Here is an 18,973-nt window from a genome sequence, read left to right on the forward strand (position 1 = left end):
TGGGACGCGGCGGTGAAAGGGAAAGGGGTAGCGGAAAAGTGGTGGGCGGTGGTGGTGGCGATGGTGGTAGAAGAGGAACAGAGGCCATGGATGGATGAGTGAGTTTCGTTGGCAGTTTTAAGGCTTGGTTTTCTGTTATACTTTTAAACTCGTCAAAAGGCTTTAGAATCAACAAAAAGTGCTTTTTTTAAAAGCACTTTTTATTTATGCAGATTAGAGTAAATTCTAATAATTTTTAAATATATTAAGATTATATTTTGTGGTGGAGATTTCATATACGTGTGCAACAAGATCACTGCTTTATCAAAGGAGCGGTCCGGATCCCTTATCCACCCCCCAGAAGAAAAGAAAATTTTCAAAGCTGTAGATGAAGGTGGCCTGGACACCAATAGTTATCAGCAAACTTATAATAATAGAAACTGCATGTATGATATCCAATGGTTAGAATTTTTTTTCTACAAATTTGCATTTGCTTCAATTCAAGCACTGAACTTTTCACATGGATTAACTTTTAAACTCTTGTTTCATTATCTTCTGAGTTTTCATTAAACTGAGAGATGGCATCTAGATTGGAGCTTCAGGTGGCCCTATATCAACATTTTTCATTTCCATGACTAATCCTTCCAGCATCTCGTTTTTCTCATCACTCTGCGGATGCTCTTCATCCTTAGATGCAATTTCTTTTACCTGATCCTCATCGAAGCTTCCCATGCTCCCGAAGCATAGAAACACAACCGACGATGGCCATTGATCATCAAGCCACTCCATGATCTCCAATTTTGTGGTGGACCCACCTGACCCGAGATCAATGCTAACGGGCTGGATGTTGGTTTCACCATTAGATAGACACTTTATCATATTGGATTCCAGCTCCGTTTAATTTACAACAATACCCTTAACCTTCAGAACCGCCTCGCTTGCTCAAACAGAATCATAGACCAATCTTTATCGAAGTACGTAGAAGGCAAAACCTTGGAAGGAATTAGGTTAACGAGACTCGGTACTTCCAACTCAGCATCCGACTCTTTCAACACAACAGTCTGCATGTTCTGATCATCATGAAGAGCTTGCGCATGAAACATCAAACCGAGAGACCCTGCACTCGATGTGTAGTAGATATAGCTCGGAACTCCAAGCTCATTAGCAATATCGATCATGACTATACAAAACATGTCGAGAACGAATCGGCGTGTCTGGGTGAGTCATCGGAGGCTGACTCGGAGTGGGAAGCTTAGATACAGCTTCTTTGACGTTTTTCTGGGGTTGGACTCTGGAAGTGGAAGGTGATCGTTAGGAAGATGAACGAAGTTGATGCGGTTGGCTGCAGAGAGTGAGTCGAGGTAGGCGTTGACTTTGGAGTCAGAAGATAGTGTCATGACGAGGACGGTGATGGAGAGGTGGTGGTGGCAGTGGACGAGAAGCTTGGTTAGCTCCACTGTCGAGAAGAGGTGGCCGATGCCTGGTATAGGAATAAAGACGAGCTGAGCTTTCTTGTTGATTGTGTGGATGATTGATGATTCCTCATATGAAGCTTTTATCGATTTACATACATAAATAATTGTAAATGATGTCAGTGCTTTGTTAGTACTGAAAACCACATATTAACAATTAGTGCCCCATGAAAACAAACTCCTCACCAACAACACAATACAAAACCACATATTAACAATTAGTGCTTAAAAGCATATTCAACACCACGAATCACTATACTACCACCATCACCAACATCACAGAACAACCCTTTGCAGGATTATACATTTATCACATTTAAGTTCTTATAAGGTCATTAAACAAGGCCTTTCTCAGTTCCGCAATCCATGTAACATTTGTTATTCTCACAATTATAGCTGATTCTCATAAAAAGGGAAAATGAAATTACAAATTTTTGAATGAATCAATTCTTGTGAACATCCAAATTGCTCATTCGATTACTTTTCCAATCTTAGTCGTCCGATCAATGAAACCTTCAGGTAGCACGTCCGTCAGATGGCCGCAATGTTCAAGCGCACAAGCGATTTCTTTCACCTGGTCCTCACTGAAGCTTCCCATGCTCCCGGGGCAAAGAAACACAATCGATGATGGCGGTTGATCATCAAGCCACTCCTTGATCTCTGTTATTGAGATAGATCCACCTGATCCTCGATCAATCTCATCACCCTCTAAATTCAAAATGGGTCCCGGTGTATACACAGGTGGGGTGTTGTTCAACTTACCATCAGAGAAAGACTCGACCACATAGGATTCCAACTCCTTGAAAGTATTTACAATAATGCCCTTTGCTTCTCTAAACCCCTCGCTTGTTGAAACATAACAGTAGTCCACACTTTCTCTGTGAACACGATAGGCAAATTCCTAACAGGAAACGGCTTAACGAGACTCGGGACAATCAACTCAGTGACCGAGTCTTTCGACTCAGTGATGGGCTGGTTTTGCTCATCACAAAGAACTTGCAAGTGTAACTGCATACTAAGAAAAGCTGCACTGGAGGTGTAGAAAATGTAGCTAGGAACTCCAAAATCATTCGCAACTTCAATCATGTCCGCACAGAACATATCGAGAACGAACCCGGCGAGTCGAGGTGAGCCACCAAAGGCTGACTCCGTCTGAATTAGCTTAGTGACTGCTTCTTTGACGAGGGGTTAATGGCTTTTGACGAACGAATCCATGAAGCTTATACGAGACACTACAACATTATACACATATAGCTATGAAAATTAGCTACAGAAAGGAAAATTATAGCAAATACATCTTTACAACTACCAAACTCAATATTTATAGCTAATTGAAATAATTTTAGTGATAAGAATTCCTCCCTCAAAGCTAATAGTTTTCTCTTGCTTTAACTTATTAAAATTGTGGCAATAACTAGTCATTGAGCCACAATGTAATAGCTATGATAAAACATTGTAGCTAATTAATGTATTTAGCTATAAACATTTTATTTACATGGCATATAGTATCATTATTAGCTACAAGTTTAACTGTATAGCTATTATTTGCTCATTAGCTATAAAATATTGAAATTTATAGCTAATTAAGGTGTTTAGCTATGCAAATTTTATTTTCATGGTAGTATCAATATTATAGTATTAGTATTAGCTACTAGTTTAAAAATACAACTAGTATGTGTGTATTAGTTATAAATTATTTGAATTTGTAGCAAACAAAAAATGTGAAAATTAATTTGCTACAATCCTTATGGTATGTAGCTATAGATATTCTAATTTATCCCATGAGTAATTATATTTTTATTACTTATGAATTAAATAGTTATAATCAAACATAGTGTTAATCACACCGTTAAGGTCAATAATAAATTAGAACTTTCAACTAATAGCTAACTTAAAAGAACTATTCAGCGATCTAAGAGTAGTATGGGCTTTTGTAAAATAAAATTTTGTTTTAAATGATCTCTACGGTTTTTGTCTTTTCTATGATGATTTGAAATTAACACTTCATGAAATATATATGATTTTAGGTATAAGATATGTGATATTATAAAAATTGGTAATGTTAAATATTTGTGTGAATGGACTTGTATGTATATTTTAGATGATGATGATAGCTTTAATAATACAATTAATATTTGAGAATGATAGCATTTGTTTATTGTTAATTATATATAGAAAATGCAAGAAAATAGAAAAACAAATTAAATCATATAAAATATGGTTAAAATTATAGGAGATATGATACAAATTAAATCATATAAAATATTGCAAAATTACCTTGTTAAAAACTTCGTGCATATATCAAAATAACCGAACCACCATTAATATATTTATCAAAACTTGCCTCATTTCACAAAGTATTAATATGCAAAGCAAATTAATTGAATTGTATAACCATGAAATTTTATAAAACTGAAAGCATAATTTGTAAAATAAAGGAATTGAACTCAAGTCGTATAGTCATTTAAAAAATAAAAACTACATCAAAAATCTAGAAGCTTTCAAACAAACGTCATGTCACATATTAAAAAATGTAACAAACAGTTTAATAATCTATACGAGCAAATCTTCATCATCAAAGTCTCTACCATCAATGTCTTCAACATCTCGGGTTCTCAGGTACTCGTTGGTTCCACCTTGGGTACTTGGACCTTGGTTCCATTTTTGGTTCCCGAGTCTAGGTCTGATTCTTAGAGTGGTGGAATCAGACCCGTATCTGCATAGTGCTAGTTTCGACATATTTGGAATTGGAATTAAACCAGTTCCGGTTCTGGTTCTACCCTAAATATTTGCGCACCCCTAAACATTAGCACCATTTATGAGAATTGATTCCACTTCTCATGGTCGAGGTAATAATAACTTGTTAACAATTTATTTATTCAATGAATTAATTTTTTTTAATAATAATTCAAATAAAATTTGGATTTGATTAGATGAATTATTCATAAAAATAAATAAATCATAATATATTAACTCATTGATAAAATAATAATAATGTCATCTCGATTGATTCCACATTCAAGCAATATAAGTTGGGCCTTGCTCAAATTTGCAGCCCATATGTTGGACCCAACCCAATCCCTTCTCAGAGTAGTTTAATTTAGGGTTTATAAGTACTATTATACTACTCTATTTCTCTTTTCTTCTCTAGAGGTTTTGCAAGGACTCGCAAGAGAATGGATTCATTTTCATCACCGACTGGATATTTGCGTGCTTATGGTCCAGGATTCGTCTTACAAGATTGAGATTAGAATAGATCACTAGAATGGGGATGGAGAGAATGGTATCTCATCTCATACTACCCATTCCAGTCTAACATAGTTTTTTTTTTTCTTGATATCTTTTCCGTAGGGGGAAGAGGAGGCTATTCTCGGTGTTTTTTTTACCCTGATTTTTGGTTTGGGGGTAATGCTTTGATCATATTGGATCTTTTATTTCCTATTCTTACCAGAGAATATTGCAAAGATGTTGATCAAACTTGGGAGACATTTGAGAAGACATTATGAGGTCATATTTCCAACTTCTATAAACTTTGAAAAGAAAGGTATATTAATTTGATCTGGATAGTTGTAGTTCGGGTTGTTCTTTTGTGCTTAGGATTTTTTTTTCTACATTGCATACAATGTTGGTTAAATATTTTTTCTGTTATCCTGCATAAAAATTGTGTGGAAAGTTTATTAAATAATTATAAATTGTTGATTGAATTTTGAGGTTTCACTTTTGACCATTTCCTCAAAGTATCTTTCTAGATAGATGTTAAAGTTTATTTTCATCTGATGCATAGGAAAACTAGCCTGTGTAACCATAAAAGTGTACTGATGTGGAAAATACGGGATTAAGTAGTTATATGCTACAAAAAGTTGTAGCAATGATATAGGGAGCTTCTTCTAAGAAAAAAGAAGAAACACCATGCATCAAAGGCATTGGTAAATTTATTCGCTGAATTTATTTTTTGGAAACTATCATGGTTATTTTGTTGTGTTGGCAAGAAAAATCTGGACTGAAATTCTTATGAAGAAAAAATTCAATGAATTTAGAAAAGTTGAGTGCACATGCTTAAATAAATAAAATTAGTTTTATCTTTGGCTAGATTGTCTTATCAAAAGCTTTAGATGGAACTGGTTTATTTAGTTCCCACTGCTTTCTACAATTTTCTGTTCCTTACATTAGAATATGTAACCTATACATTTATTCTACACCTAAACTAACACAAGCTCACTTATGTATATTTATGTTGAGTTTTGTTGTAGAACCATTATTTCTGCAAGCACATTTCTGCTAATCTACTGTATTCATGATGCTGTTGTAACATTAATATTTGCGTGCTTATGGCCTAGGAAAAAGTACTACTGAATATTTTGGGAGTAGAAGCACAACTTATGAAACAAGTACAAACAACTAGGAAGGAAGCAAATGTAGAGTTGAGGAGGCAATGAGGGAAGCAAATGAGAAATTGGAAGAAGTAAAAAAGCAAATGGAGGGGATGAATAGACGATGGGAAGAGAAGTTCATGATGATACTTACAACTCAAGGTCAACAATCTTCAGCAAATAACCAAATCCCTTTGGATGAAAGAGTAAGTTATTTTGAAAATGCATATATACTATGAAGACTAGTTTTTCTTTTATATTAATCATAAAGTGGTATGCAATTATTGCATATGATTAATCTTATTTTTTTTTTTACTTTGATATTGCAGGTTGGTGGAAACTCTTAAATGGTCAGAAAAAGTTGCTATGACATTGAAGCATTTATATTTTGTTAAAAAAAAAAAAAAAATAGTTGATAACATTTTAAATTACTAGGATGAAGGATTTTATGAGTAGACAATTATTTGGTTGAAAATAAATGTATTAATGTTTTATCTTTTATATTAGAATTTTTCTTATGACATCATATTATCTATGTAATAGAAAAATATAGTTATAAATTTGTAATTATTATTAAATTTGTTAATTATAGCAATATTTGTTACAATTAATTTTAATTGAAGCAATAAATTATAAATTTTTGATATAAATAATTTGGTCCATTGCAAATAATTATAATATTTAGCTACAAATTAAAAGTATTCATAGCAAGTAATTTCAATATTTATCTATTGACACACCATGTCCATAGCTAAAAGTTAATATATTTGCCATGAATATTATTTTTGTAGCAAAAATTTTCAAGTTTTAGTTATAAATTTATATTTGTATAACCAAAATACAAACATAGCTATACAAACTATTCTTCATGGCTATAAAGGCAAAGCTTTTGCTACAAGCTTATTATTGTTATGGCAAAAACATTTAAATTTTTAGTTACATACTAATCTTATCTATAGCAAAAAATATAAACGGTTAGCTACGTAAGCAAAAAGTTACATGGCTAACTTTTAGCTACGCCACTTCTAGCTACGATAAGCTATAAAACATTGCATTTATAGCTAAACTATTTAGCTACGCAAATTCATATATTTAGCTACAATTAAAGTCATGGCTAGAAATACATAATGTTGAATGTTGTAGTGAGAAGATGATTTTGAAGGGGAAAGATTGACTTCTGGGAGTTGAATGATTTTGAAGTTCGGGTTGAGTGGAGAGAGAGAGAGAGAGTGAATGAAGGTAGACGGGTACTTTGGTGTCGAAGGGAAGCTGCATGACGAGGACGGTGATGGAGAGGCGGTGGTCACAGTGGACCAGGAGCTTTGCCATCTCCACCATCGTTACAACGTGGCCGACGCCCGATGAAGGGATCAACACTAGCTCAGCTTTCTTCATCCTTTTGTTTTGTACTATTGTTTACTAACAAGGTTGATGGAAAGTTATATACAGGACAAAGGGCTGATGAAGATGATGATATAATTATTATGCCAGTTTATGAGAAAAATATTTATTTAATAATAAAGGAATAAAAAAGGTGGCCTGGTCACCGCCGGCTTAGGTGTGACGGGCGAGATCACGCTTGTGAATCAAAATAATTTTTTTTAAATTATCATCTCGACCGTCCATATCTGAAGGCATTGAGTTATTGCGCCTGCCCCTGTCACGGGGCGAGTGGACCAAGATAAACACACGTCCCTGTTTCAGTGAACTGGGTAACTGACTCATCATAAATGTGGTGTTGTTTAATGGTTCAGTTATCAATCTCTGAATTTGGAGATGACAATTTTGCTGTTGGCAGCTGGGAAAACAAAGAAATAATAAGCCGTGATGGACACCTGAAGCTACATGCTCAAGTTTTCTTTGCTTCCATTGATCAGAGGAATGAACGTGCTGCAGGCAAGAGTGCATGTACTGCCCTTGTTGCTGTCATTGCCAATTGGTTGCAGTCCAATCGAGATGAAATGCCGATTAAATATGAATTTGATAATCTCATCAGGGAAGGATCTCTAGAGTGGAGAAACCTCTGTGAGAATGAGGATTATATACGCCAATTTCCTGACAAGCACTTTGATCTCGATACAGTCCTTCAAGCTAAAATTCGTCCTCTATCTATGGTACCAGAGAAGTCTTTTGTTGGTTTTTTCCATCCAGAAGGCCCGGAAGGAAAGGATTTTGACTTCCTTCAGGGTGCGATGTCATTTGACAGCATATGGGAGGAGATCATTCGTTATGGATCCAACTCTCCTGGCAATGTTGACCCTTCGATTTATATCGTCAGTTGGAATGACCATTTTTTCGTGCTGAAGGTTGACCATGATGCTTACTATATCATTGATACTTTGGGGGAGAGACTTTATGAGGGATGCAACCAGGCCTATGTCCTGAAATTCGACAAAGACACTACAATCCAGCGACTGCCAAAAGAGATGAAACCTTCAGGTGAAAAATCTGCTAGTGGTAAAGCACAAGGAAATTCATTGAAGGAGACGAAGCCTTCCGGCGAAAAATCTGCTAGTGATAAAGCACAAGGAAGTTCATCGAAGGAGACTAAGCCTTCAGGTGAAAAATCTGCTATTGATAAAGCACAAGGAAGTTCATCGAAGGAAACTTCAGCGCAAGAGACTCAGATAGTTTCCCAGAACGAGTCTCAAACCACTGAGGAAGAAGAGATCGTGTGTAGAGGGAAGGAGTCGTGCAAAGAGTATATCAAGAGCTTCTTGGCTGCAGTCCCGTTACGCGAATTGCAGGCTGATATAAAGAAGGGCTTGATGGCATCAACACCTCTTCATCACCGGCTACAAATCGAATTCCACTATACTAACTTGCTGCAGCCAGTGGTTGAGTTCTCAGCTAATAAGGAAGCGACAGCTAATGCGCCAGCGATGGAAATAGCATTGGCCGTTACATAGAGAGTGCTATGGAGCTACCATAAGGAGTGTACCGAATTTTATTATTAAGTGTTAATATTATGTTTGAGCTTTCTAGGTTGGAAAATATTTTTATTTGTAGTGAAAGATTTGTTTAGGAAAATAATAGAGCTACCAAAAGGAGTGTAACAAATTTATGTATCGAATGATGTGATGTAATTTGTATTAATTGACGATCAGGATTATATCACGTCATTCGATACATGAATTTGGTACACTACTTTCAATAACTATAGCATTACTCGTTTGTTTAATAGTGTCAGTGGATGTGTGGAACCAACATGAGAGTTAGACACATCAATGGGTGTATAACATAAAAAGACTTTAATATCCCTTGTCTTATTATACTTCATTTTCTTATTTTATTTCATTCAATTTTTGTTTTTAAGTATGAATACACAATTTTTTTTATTTCATAATGTGGCATCCTACATGGCATATGCCACCTCAGCTGGTTATTGTTTGGTTTGCAAATTTAGGACAGATGAATTTGGGAAGGAGATTTGAATTTGGGGAATTCTAGGTCTGTTTGGTTTAACATTTTTCACTATTCTATTTATACTATTTCCAAAATACCAATTTATTTTCCTAAAATGTTATTATATTTTATTCAACTATTTTTAAATCCCTTAAGTTTATTAATTTGACTAAACATCCACAGTAAAAAATTTAGAAATTGACAAAAACACCCTTATCACCCATATTTGTCAGATTCCGATCACCACCGCCTAAAGGTGGCCGAAATCTAGTATAATGGCGTACTATCGATTGGATCTGACCGGTAGTACGTCAATCTATCATTTTTCAGCTAAACCACTTAACTAACTAGTTGACAGATTAACTAGCTAACTAAACTAATGAATTGATTATACTAATAATCTACTAGTCATGCTGGTACAAAACATGTTGAGGACAAACCCGGTGAGTCGAGGTGAGTCATGGGAGGCTGACTCAGAGTGAGCTAACTTAGGGACTACTTCTTTGACGAGGGGTTTACAAGATTCAATGAACGAAGTGAAGAAGCTTTTGGGTCGAATCCTTGAAGGTCATCGCTTGGGAGATGAACGAAGTTGATGCGGTTGCTAGCAGAGAGTGAGTTTAGATAGGTGTTAAACTTTGGAGTCAAAGGGTAATTACATGACGAGGACCGTGATGGAGATGCGTTGGTGGCGGTGGACGAGGAGCTTGGCCAACTCCACAGTGGAGCCGAGGTGGCCGACGCTTGGTGTAGGGATGAAGACGAGGTCGACTTTCTTGTTCATTGAAGTTGGTTATTGTGTTTTTGAGTTTTGAGAGTAAAATTCAATGAAAATTAATGGATTTTAAATAGAAATTAATTGTAGTAAAACCATCTATGTAAACAAGACGATAAATCAGTGATGATGTAAATGCTTTGCTAATAGGGAGAAGACCTGTATGTGTTCAAATAACTGGAAATTGAAAAGTAGCTGAGTATTACTTTTTAGACTCTAATGAATCTAACCTTACTTTAGTGATTTATGTTCAAAACTTTCAGACAATATGTCTTGTGAACATCCGTTAGAGCATGACATCAACCAACATATTGAAAACAAGAAACCAAGAGAATCCATCCAAATTATGCCAATGTCAAATCTTGAACGTCAATAGTTTTATAATTTTATGACAAAGTAAAACTAAGATTCTTTTGGCACTTGTGGAGTCCATCCGATTACTTTTCCAATCTTGACCGTTCGATCGAGAAATTCTTTTGGCAGCACATCCGTTGGATTTGTGTAGTCCCCTGGTATGGCGAACTGACCCTTTGGTGGAGGTTGACGTAGGAACCATAAGAACCGATGTCCACTCTGCTCGAGTGCACAAGCAATCTCTTTCACCTGATCCTCATTGAAACTTCCCATGCTCCTGAAGCATAGGAACACAACCGACGATGGCGGCTGATCATCAAGCCACTCCGTGATTTCTGCTTTTGTTTTGGACCCACCTGACCCTAAATCAATGCTATCCCTCAAGATTCAAAATGGGTCCTACAGAATAAACGGGTGGGATGTTGGTTTCACCATTTGAGAAAGACTTTATCATATTAGACTCCAGCTCCATGAATGAATTTACAACAATACCCTTAACCATTCGGAACCTCCTTGCTTGCTCAAACACTATCATAGACCAATCTTTCTCCAAGTACGCAGAAGGCAAAACCTTGTTTTGAAGGAAGAGAAAACAAGGTTAGAACTTGGAACTTAGAATGCCCGACTAAAGGTTAACTGCTATAGCTCCTTCAATCTCCTAGGTTTAATTCATATGGTTCGCAGAGGAACACTGGCACAAACTAGCAAATGGCATTGATTCACCTGGCCACTCCATGATCATGCTGCTCGATTACAGATGATTATGTGCTAGAGGGAGAATATGGTCTTTTTGAGTTCTGCAATCCATGTAACATTTGTTCCTGTCACAATTATAATTGATATTCTCAAAAAAAAAAAAGGGAAAATGAAATTACAAAATTTTGAATTGATTGATTCTTGTGAATATCCATTAGAGCATCACATCGACCAACATATCGAAAACTCGTTCCAAGGAGAATGAAGCAAAAACAAAAGACCATAAAAAATCCAAAATAGGCATTTTCTTCTTAACTTAATGAATGTCAAATCTTAAATATCAATTGGAAATGGCTTTAAACTTTTGCTTGGGTTTTAATTTTTTAAAACTTATTCCCAACCAAGACAAAATTAGTTCAAATTTCGATTTCAATCATCCATTATTCAGGCATAAGTTCCAAACTCTCCACATTACCAATCTATCTACCTGAAATGATTTCGTATGTTGAGATATAAAAAGATATCTAAACTATCAGCTTAAAGAGAATCCTAATAGTTTCAAGAATAAAGTATCGAAAATTTAAATAATAGAAACTATATAACAATTTTACATACAAAAACTTCTCAGATGAATTTTAAACCAATCTTTCATTTTCTTCTTTGTGTTCACCCAAAAGACAGATTCTACGATAAAAATTTAGGTATGGTCACTTTACTAAGTCAATGAAGAAGATGCTTTGATCACAACAGAGGATAGAACGTAAGAAGATATCCATAACTAAGAAGCAATGAGAAAGCAGCCACTACAATTGAAAAAGTGTGAAAGATCCAATAAAGAAATTCATGCACCATATATATAAAGTCCCGTTGCTGCTGAGCATAGAGTGATATAATTTTTTTAAAGGTGAAATTTTTACCATCATGCTAGAATGAAAGTTTTTCTGTATTTTACCTGATCAATGAGATAAGGCCTGATTAAATAAAGTTGAGCAGCTTATCCACTTTACTCTAATTTAGTCTCCATTGCTTAACTTAACCACTAAAGACCATGCAAACATCCAGATAATTGCGTCATGCTACACACTGAGCTGCTCAACTGAGCAAGTTGAGCATTGATCGAATTTGTCAATCTTGACACAGGACCACGATTTAGACCTAACATCATGTTGTATCCACAATAATTAAATGACCAACTATTGGCCTTTCAACAGCCAACATTTTTGCAGCTAATTGTCTTCACTAAACATGGTTTTAATTCTCCCATTTTCAAAGTCCATAATGAATATTCCAGTTCATTCATTAAACTGGGAGATGGCATCTAGATTAGAGCTTCGGTTGGTCCTATAACCAGCATTTTTCATTTCCATGGCTAATCTTTCCAACTTCTCATATATCTCATCACTTTGCGGATGCTCTTGATCCTTAGACGCGAAACAGTTCACATAACCTCCAGTATCAATCCAAGAACATCCAACTTCTTTTCTCAACCCTCTTTCTCTCATCTCTTTCCTTACTTTGTCAACATTTTCCCAGTTTCCTTTTTCTGCATAGATATTTGAGAGCAAAACATGATAGCTCGTCATTTTTTTCTTGCATCTAATTCAAGCAACTTCTTGGCAACAACTTCTCCCAATCAGATTTTCCATGAAGTTTGCAAGCACCAAGAAGCGAACCCCAAATTTCCAACACATTCCCCTCTTCACCTAATTTTTAGACAAACTCATAGGCTTCAACCACCCTCCCAACCCTACCTAACATATCCACAACACAACAATAGTNTTCTTGGCCACAACTTCTCACAATTCAGATTTTCCATGAAGTCTGCAAGCACCAAGTGAACCCCAAATTTCCAACACATTCCCCTCTTCACCTAATTTTTGGACAAACTCATAGGCTTCAACCATCCGCCCAACCCTACATAACATATCCGCAACACAACAATAGTGCTCAGTTGAGGGCTGAATCTTGTATTTACTCTCCATCAACTCAAATATGTGAAGACCTTCATCAACCAAGCCGGCATAACTACAAGCAGACAACACTGCAACAAAGGTAACAGCATCAGGTTCACTGTCACATTCTTGCATTCTGTGAAACCAAGAGACAGCTCTCTTGCTCATCCCAAGTTGACCATAACCTAATATCATTGTGGTATATGTGACAGGATTTTTTTTAGAGGTTTGGGCAAACACATTTTCAGCATAAGAAATTGACCCTGACTTAGAATACATATCAACAAGAGCAGAGCCTACAAAGACATTTTAATCCAACAAATGGTGGATAGAAAATACGTGAAGTTGCTTGCCCAACTCTATACTTCCCATTGGATTACAAGCTGGAAGCACATATGCCATAGTCACAACATTGGGAGGTGATCATTGTGAAGATGAACGAAGTGGATAAGGTTGGCTGCAGAGACTGAGTCGCGGTAGGCATTGACTTCGGAGTTAGAAGGTAGTTTCATGATGAGGAAGGTGATGGAGAGGTGGTGGTGGTAGTGAACGAGGAGCTTGGCCAGCTCCACAGAATAAAGATGAGCTGAGCTTTCTTGTTCATTGTGCGGATGATTGATGATTCATAAATAATTGTAAATGATGTCAGTGCTTTGCTAGTACTGAAAAGAGTAGAGACACGTGTAACTCATGCAATGAGTGTATGCCATGTCAGCATACAACAAGTGTACTATGAATGAGTCTATCCCATGTAATTAAGTATCAATCATATGAAGGATTAAATGAGTTAAATCTATTTTGATATTTGACATTAGTTATGTCACAAATCCATATCTTATAACCCATTAAAACCATCCAATTATATATAGTAATTAATATATAAGAATAAGAAGAATGTNATTTTTGTTCTTGACTAAGAAGACTAAGTATTGAGAAATTAAAATTTTAAAATTGTTTATGAGAATTAATAATGTTGAATATTGTATAGTAAATAATCTACTGCAGTTAGTTATTGAAAAAAGGAAATAATTCTAATAGATTATTATGAATTTTAATAATATATAATAAGTAAACTTTTTATCCATTGAACACGCTATCAACATTTATAAAATTTGATAATTAAAAAGAAAATACAATATCTGAAGACCTTGACCTTTTTGCACATTGGACACTTCAAATGATTGAGAGCACTGGTTTCTTGGCAGCTCCTGAATTCTATCGTCTTTTTAATTCAGCAAGGAAATGGCAAACATGGTGGGTCATGGAAATTATAAAGTTGTTTGTCTTCTTCTTTTTCTTCTGTCAGAAAGAAATTCATTGCTGTCCCCACCCTAATTTCGTCCATCTTTGAATAAAAGCAGATCAGTCTTTATTATCTGCTTTTATCATTCAAATAAACTCACGTCATTGAAAAGATTTATCACACGTTAATATGAATTTACAATTTAACTCGGATTTAGTGTTTCAGTGCATTTAATGAGATAATACTGCACTAAATGTTAACTAATATTGTCTTTTGTTTTTAATATGTTCAGAATATTGAATTAAACTTAAAACTTGTACCAAATAATAATTAAGAACTTTAATTAGAAATTAAAAAGGTAAGGATAAAAACAATATGAGATGTCGTTAGAATAATACTACACCAACAATTATTTTTTAACCCAATTTTACGTGCACGGATTTACAAAATCAGTCTTTCAAGTTTTCACGCGCATTTCAAATTACATTATCTCTCTCATCTTCCTCAACTTAGTTTATATGCAAAGATTTCCCGATACCAAAGGAGTTTCATTTATAGGAGAACACCAATCAGTATGATGTTTCAACTTCAGTTTCTCTTTTGATTTTAGCTAGTTTAATTAACTTCTTCTTTATTATTATTTACTTGCTAACGTCTTTATGAATTTAAAGTTTGCAAGGATCTGATCGAAGATCTCAATTACAGTTCATTCTGAGTGTGAAATTTTACTTCAGATTCTCTTACGTAGAAGGTATCAATCACAATCTTTTATACTGGCTTTAGATATATATCTACTTTATAAAGCTGAATTTGCGAATTGTGACTGCAGATTCTCAAGCTCAAATAACATCATCATAATTGGGTATGATACTCATCATCTTTGAACTTCATTATTATACCACTACATAATTTTTCATTAAAAAGTTAAAGAAATATTACAAAAATTAATTTGTTTTGAGCTTCATTATTTCATCTTTGAAATTCATTGGCTTGGTTGAAGTTTATTTAGAATGTGTTGTCAACGGCCAGATTTTTGGTCGTAGATCTGACCGTTTTCTGCTAGATCCATGAAAGATTTGGTTGGAAACGGACAGATTGGTGAAAGATCGACCAGATCTGGCCAATCGTGCGTCGTTCTGGCATCAACGACGGTTGTTGGCGGCAGTTGCTTGCTGGCAACTGTTGCTTGCGTGGGTGAGAGTGTTTTTGTTAATTTATAAACTTTTATTGAGAAATATAATTGTTAAGTGTTCTGAGTTGAATAGAATAAGATTGAATTTTGAACAATATTAAAACAAACATGTTTTTTATTTTTAGGATATGATAGTAGTTATTGTCTCTTATTGTCTAAAGAAAATTAATTTGCTGTCCACCCCTATGTCTCCACATGATTCGTCCATCTTTGATAAAGCAGATCAGCCTTATATCTGTTTTAATTCAAATAAACTACATCATTGAAAGATTTATCCGGATTTAGTGTTTCAATGCATTAATAGATAATACTGCATAATATAAACTAATATTGTCCTTTGTTTTTGATACATAAAATCGTATTGTTTATATTTAATATGTTTAGATATTGAATAAATAAAAACTGTACCAAATAATATTAAGAACTTTAATTAGAAATTAAAAAAATAAAAAAAAAAGAAACTATCATTTAAAGTATATAAATGAATAATCTTTTATAAAAACTGATGCATTTAAAATGATTAAATAGTTTTAAATAAATAAATTAAACTCGGTAGTATGTAATATTAGTTTGTATCAACAGCTTTAATATAAATACATAGAAAATAAAAAATAAATTTAAACAAATTGCACGAGTTTCGTCGGCTACAGAAACTTTAGAAAGTAAAATGATCACAAAACGAGGTTATGAGTGAAGACAAAGAATATCTTGTAAGATGAGGAGATCCTATGTCGAGACAGTAGGATTATACACTTATCCCAACACTTATTTATATATCTTTCAACATATTTTTTAAAAGGTATATTACGGTGATGGGTGATTTGTTAAAGATGAAAACAACATGAGATGCAGTTAGATAATACTTACTACAATCTTTTTTCATAATTTTTCTCACAACTCTAATGTGATAACTCACCATTAATCAGTAAAATGAGTCACATATGAATCCTTCTGGTCTCTACAATTAATAGAGTTGATCAAGTTGAAACTGACTAGAGATTGTGAGAGAAAATTTGTGAGTAGAGTATTGGTATAGTATTACTTGATGTTTTTATTAGATAATAAGAATTATTTTACTTTTCGTTTGAATTATGTTTGACAACAAAGAATGGTGACATAGTATCGATAGAACCGAATTGGAATGAAACCTGGGATGGGATCGATGTTACTCGGGATGAAACCTGGTGAATTGAGGGGGGGTATCGAGTAACATCGTTAAAGAAAAAAAATAAAATAAAATAAATGAAGAGTAAAGATCAACGTCATGATTAAATTTACTGACAGTTGAGTTTGTGGATGAATTTTGAGAAGTATCTTCAATCCACCAAATAATTGAGTTCAATGTTTTGAAAAAAAAAATAAAAAATGTCTTGATAAATCAATATTATTAATTATAAGATTAAAATATATATCAATAATTGTATTAAAGAATTAGTAGGTTAGATATGTTTTATTTCTTGGGGTGTGATTGGGCAAATAACAAGGGGTTTAAAATAATTCACTAATACTTCATCCAATAATGCATAATGACTTTGTTTGTTATCAACGGACAAAATAATAAAAAAGTTTTCTTTAATTTAATAAAAAGATTAATGTATATATAATAAAAGATTAATGTAATTAAAAAAATAATAAAAAAGATTAATGTAATTTATATTTAATTTCATATATTTGTATGATTACTTATCATTTTTCAACTTCAATATCTATTATCTATAAATTTTATATCTTTATTATAAATTGTTAGTTTAAAGAAAGAGTAGAGTAAATCACCAAGCTTCCGAGAAGTTTCAGGAAATACACATGACATCAACTATTCTCTCTCTCTCTCTTCGAAGTTTGATTACTTTTCCTAATCATGTGACAGGTCTACATGTTGCATGTTTATTTTTATTTATTGATAATTAAATGCTATATATTTGTTACTTTTTCTATTTCAACCCAATAAGACCTGGATGGTCTCTATCCTCCCTTGTCCCCATCAAAGACCCAGACTATCTTTTTTGGATTTAAAAGTAATATTTATACATTTAAAATTGAGAGGTTAATCTATTGATACATTTTCGAAGGATTTTCATATGAAACAAAATTTTAAGAATTATTATAAATTATGATATAAGAATTCAATAAATTCAATTTTATTTAACCTTGTAAAAGTTGGATTTAAAAAAATATATATGAAAAAAATAACAAGCATTAAATATTAATTTTAATCAGTCTTTCCTCGAGCGTATAATATGTAAATATTTATCAATATCGTTATAAATTATTATAACCTTAAGCTTGAAACATGTGAAAGCATTTAAAGGAATAACACTAATTATAATTGGTCACATCCAACTTGTGATTAAGACTTTCTATCTTGCTATAATACTATTAATACAATGAGAGTTCAAATAAAAATAAAATAAAAGCAGCAAAAACACGTGAATATGTATGACCTTTGGAGCTTATGATTTATATACACTATGGCTCCATATATGCAATACCATGGTTACCACGTCATGTCCACAATTACAAGATACCCTTGGAATATCGTTAACTTCCTTCCAAGACAAAAGTTTCCAAATCCAATCTAAAAATAGTAATAACGCGTAGAGCGAGTAGAGAGTATGGAAAGAATGAAAGGCGGTGAAGTAGTTGGTACGAGTGTCATGGAGTGGGCTTGTTCCAATGAGCTGTCACTCTCACATTCAGTGGTCAATTGTTTTGAAAAGACAAAAGAATCCTATAAAACATTTTTAATCCACCGCTTGTCCCAAGCTTGTGCAATTTTGCTTCGAAGTCATGATATTAAGATTTTTTCATTAATTAAATGTTATTTTGATGACTTTGTTTATTAAGTTTTATATTATACTCAATTTATCTGCTTATAAACCCTTGATTTTCAGTACCTTCTACTTTAAATGCATTTATCAAAGTCTTCAAAAGGTATCAACAAATTTTTTAGTTTTATCAACACTTAATAAACGCTTTGAATTTTAATTTTTCACGTTTCACTTTCTCTTTTTAATTTTTATACTTAATTTTGAATTATTTGGTCGGTCTTCCCTTTTTTACATTTTAGGGTTTTTCGATTATGTTTCTTTAATATTTCACCTGGCTCTTATAGTTAATTAATAGTCTCATTATTTTCTAATTTTATAGTAATTAATAATTTTCTATGACAACTTATTGTTTTATTAGACAATAATGAATATTAAAGCTAGTGGATTTCGACTGATATTCAATAGTAGTTCCTTGTCAAGCTGATATAGCGAGGAAAGTCTATACACATGCGTACAATAGTGCGCAGTACTCTCTTGCTGTTATTTCCTTGTATCTAGTTTGAAGGTAGCCTATGAAATTCGAAATTATGTCACAAACTATTAATGTATATGCCAAAATTTGAACAGTACCAAAATAAAAAAAAAAAAAAAGTACCTAACATCATTTAATTAATAGGAATGATTAATACCTTAGGACATCGCGATCATAAATAGATAACAGGTTATTAGGGGTGAACTTATATTGTCGTTTTTAAGTAAGTTTAAAA

At 33.6% G+C, this 18,973-nt stretch overlaps 4 protein-coding genes, 1 long non-coding RNA gene and 1 pseudogene across 6 annotated transcripts in view; 3 read left to right on the forward strand and 3 right to left on the reverse strand.

The window, feature by feature from the left end:
* Positions 1-564: 564 nt before the first annotated feature.
* LOC116145654 (anthocyanidin 3-O-glucosyltransferase 6-like) lies at positions 565-1,157 on the reverse strand. Its single transcript, XM_031431108.1, has 2 exons — positions 972-1,157; positions 565-819 (listed from the first exon to the last, which is right to left on the reverse strand). Exons 1-2 carry the CDS (start codon positions 1,155-1,157, stop codon positions 565-567), a joined length of 441 nt encoding a protein of 146 aa, XP_031286968.1.
* Positions 1,158-1,810: 653 nt separating this feature from the next.
* Positions 1,811-4,190, reverse strand: LOC116145655 (UDP-glycosyltransferase 71B7-like). Its single transcript, XM_031431109.1, is given in 3 exon segments — positions 1,811-2,291; positions 2,294-2,620; positions 4,040-4,190. Coding segments are annotated over 3 exon segments (849 nt in total). The 3' UTR covers positions 1,811-1,920.
* A 398-nt stretch (positions 4,191-4,588) lies between these two features.
* On the forward strand, positions 4,589-6,213 carry LOC116145635. The gene is made up of 4 exons (XR_004130404.1): positions 4,589-4,734; positions 4,903-4,995; positions 5,789-6,027; positions 6,151-6,213. It is a non-coding gene; the product is annotated as an uncharacterized LOC116145635 (long non-coding RNA).
* Positions 6,214-7,566: 1,353 nt separating this feature from the next.
* LOC116145656 lies at positions 7,567-8,805 on the forward strand. The gene has a single exon (XM_031431110.1). It carries the CDS (start codon positions 7,567-7,569, stop codon positions 8,728-8,730), a length of 1,164 nt encoding a protein of 387 aa, XP_031286970.1. The 3' UTR covers positions 8,731-8,805.
* Positions 8,806-12,343: 3,538 nt separating this feature from the next.
* LOC116145657 lies at positions 12,344-13,426 on the reverse strand (annotated as a pseudogene).
* Positions 13,427-14,700: 1,274 nt separating this feature from the next.
* Positions 14,701-18,973, forward strand: part of LOC116145691 (disease resistance protein At4g27190-like) — a 31,477-nt gene continuing 27,204 nt past the window's right edge. The window contains exons 1-3 of one of the 2 annotated variants that reach the window (XR_004130407.1): positions 14,701-14,818; positions 14,918-14,997; positions 15,076-15,553. The gene's annotated coding sequence lies outside the window, so the exon portion shown is untranslated. Of the gene's footprint in view, positions 14,819-14,917; positions 14,998-15,075; positions 15,554-18,973 lie in introns of those variants that run through there. The other variant, XM_031431147.1, reaches the window with a different exon arrangement.

This window comes from Pistacia vera, unplaced genomic scaffold (genome assembly GCF_008641045.1).
Source record: "Pistacia vera cultivar Batoury unplaced genomic scaffold, PisVer_v2 Contig464, whole genome shotgun sequence".
In the NCBI taxonomy this organism is placed as follows: Eukaryota; Viridiplantae; Streptophyta; class Magnoliopsida; order Sapindales; family Anacardiaceae; genus Pistacia; species Pistacia vera.

What these genes read in the sequence shown, in the direction of transcription:
- LOC116145654 (XM_031431108.1), bottom strand. Translation starts at nt 1,157, where the DNA reads ATGATCGATATTGCTAATGAGCTTGGAGTTCCGAGCTATATCTACTAC. An exon ending in TTAACCTAATTCCTTCCAAG is followed by an intron (nt 820 to 971) that starts GTTTTGCCTTCT and finishes ACCAACATCCAG; the next exon opens with CCCGTTAGCATTGATCTCGG.
- LOC116145656 (XM_031431110.1), top strand. Translation starts at nt 7,567, where the DNA reads ATGGTTCAGTTATCAATCTCTGAATTTGGAGATGACAATTTTGCTGTT.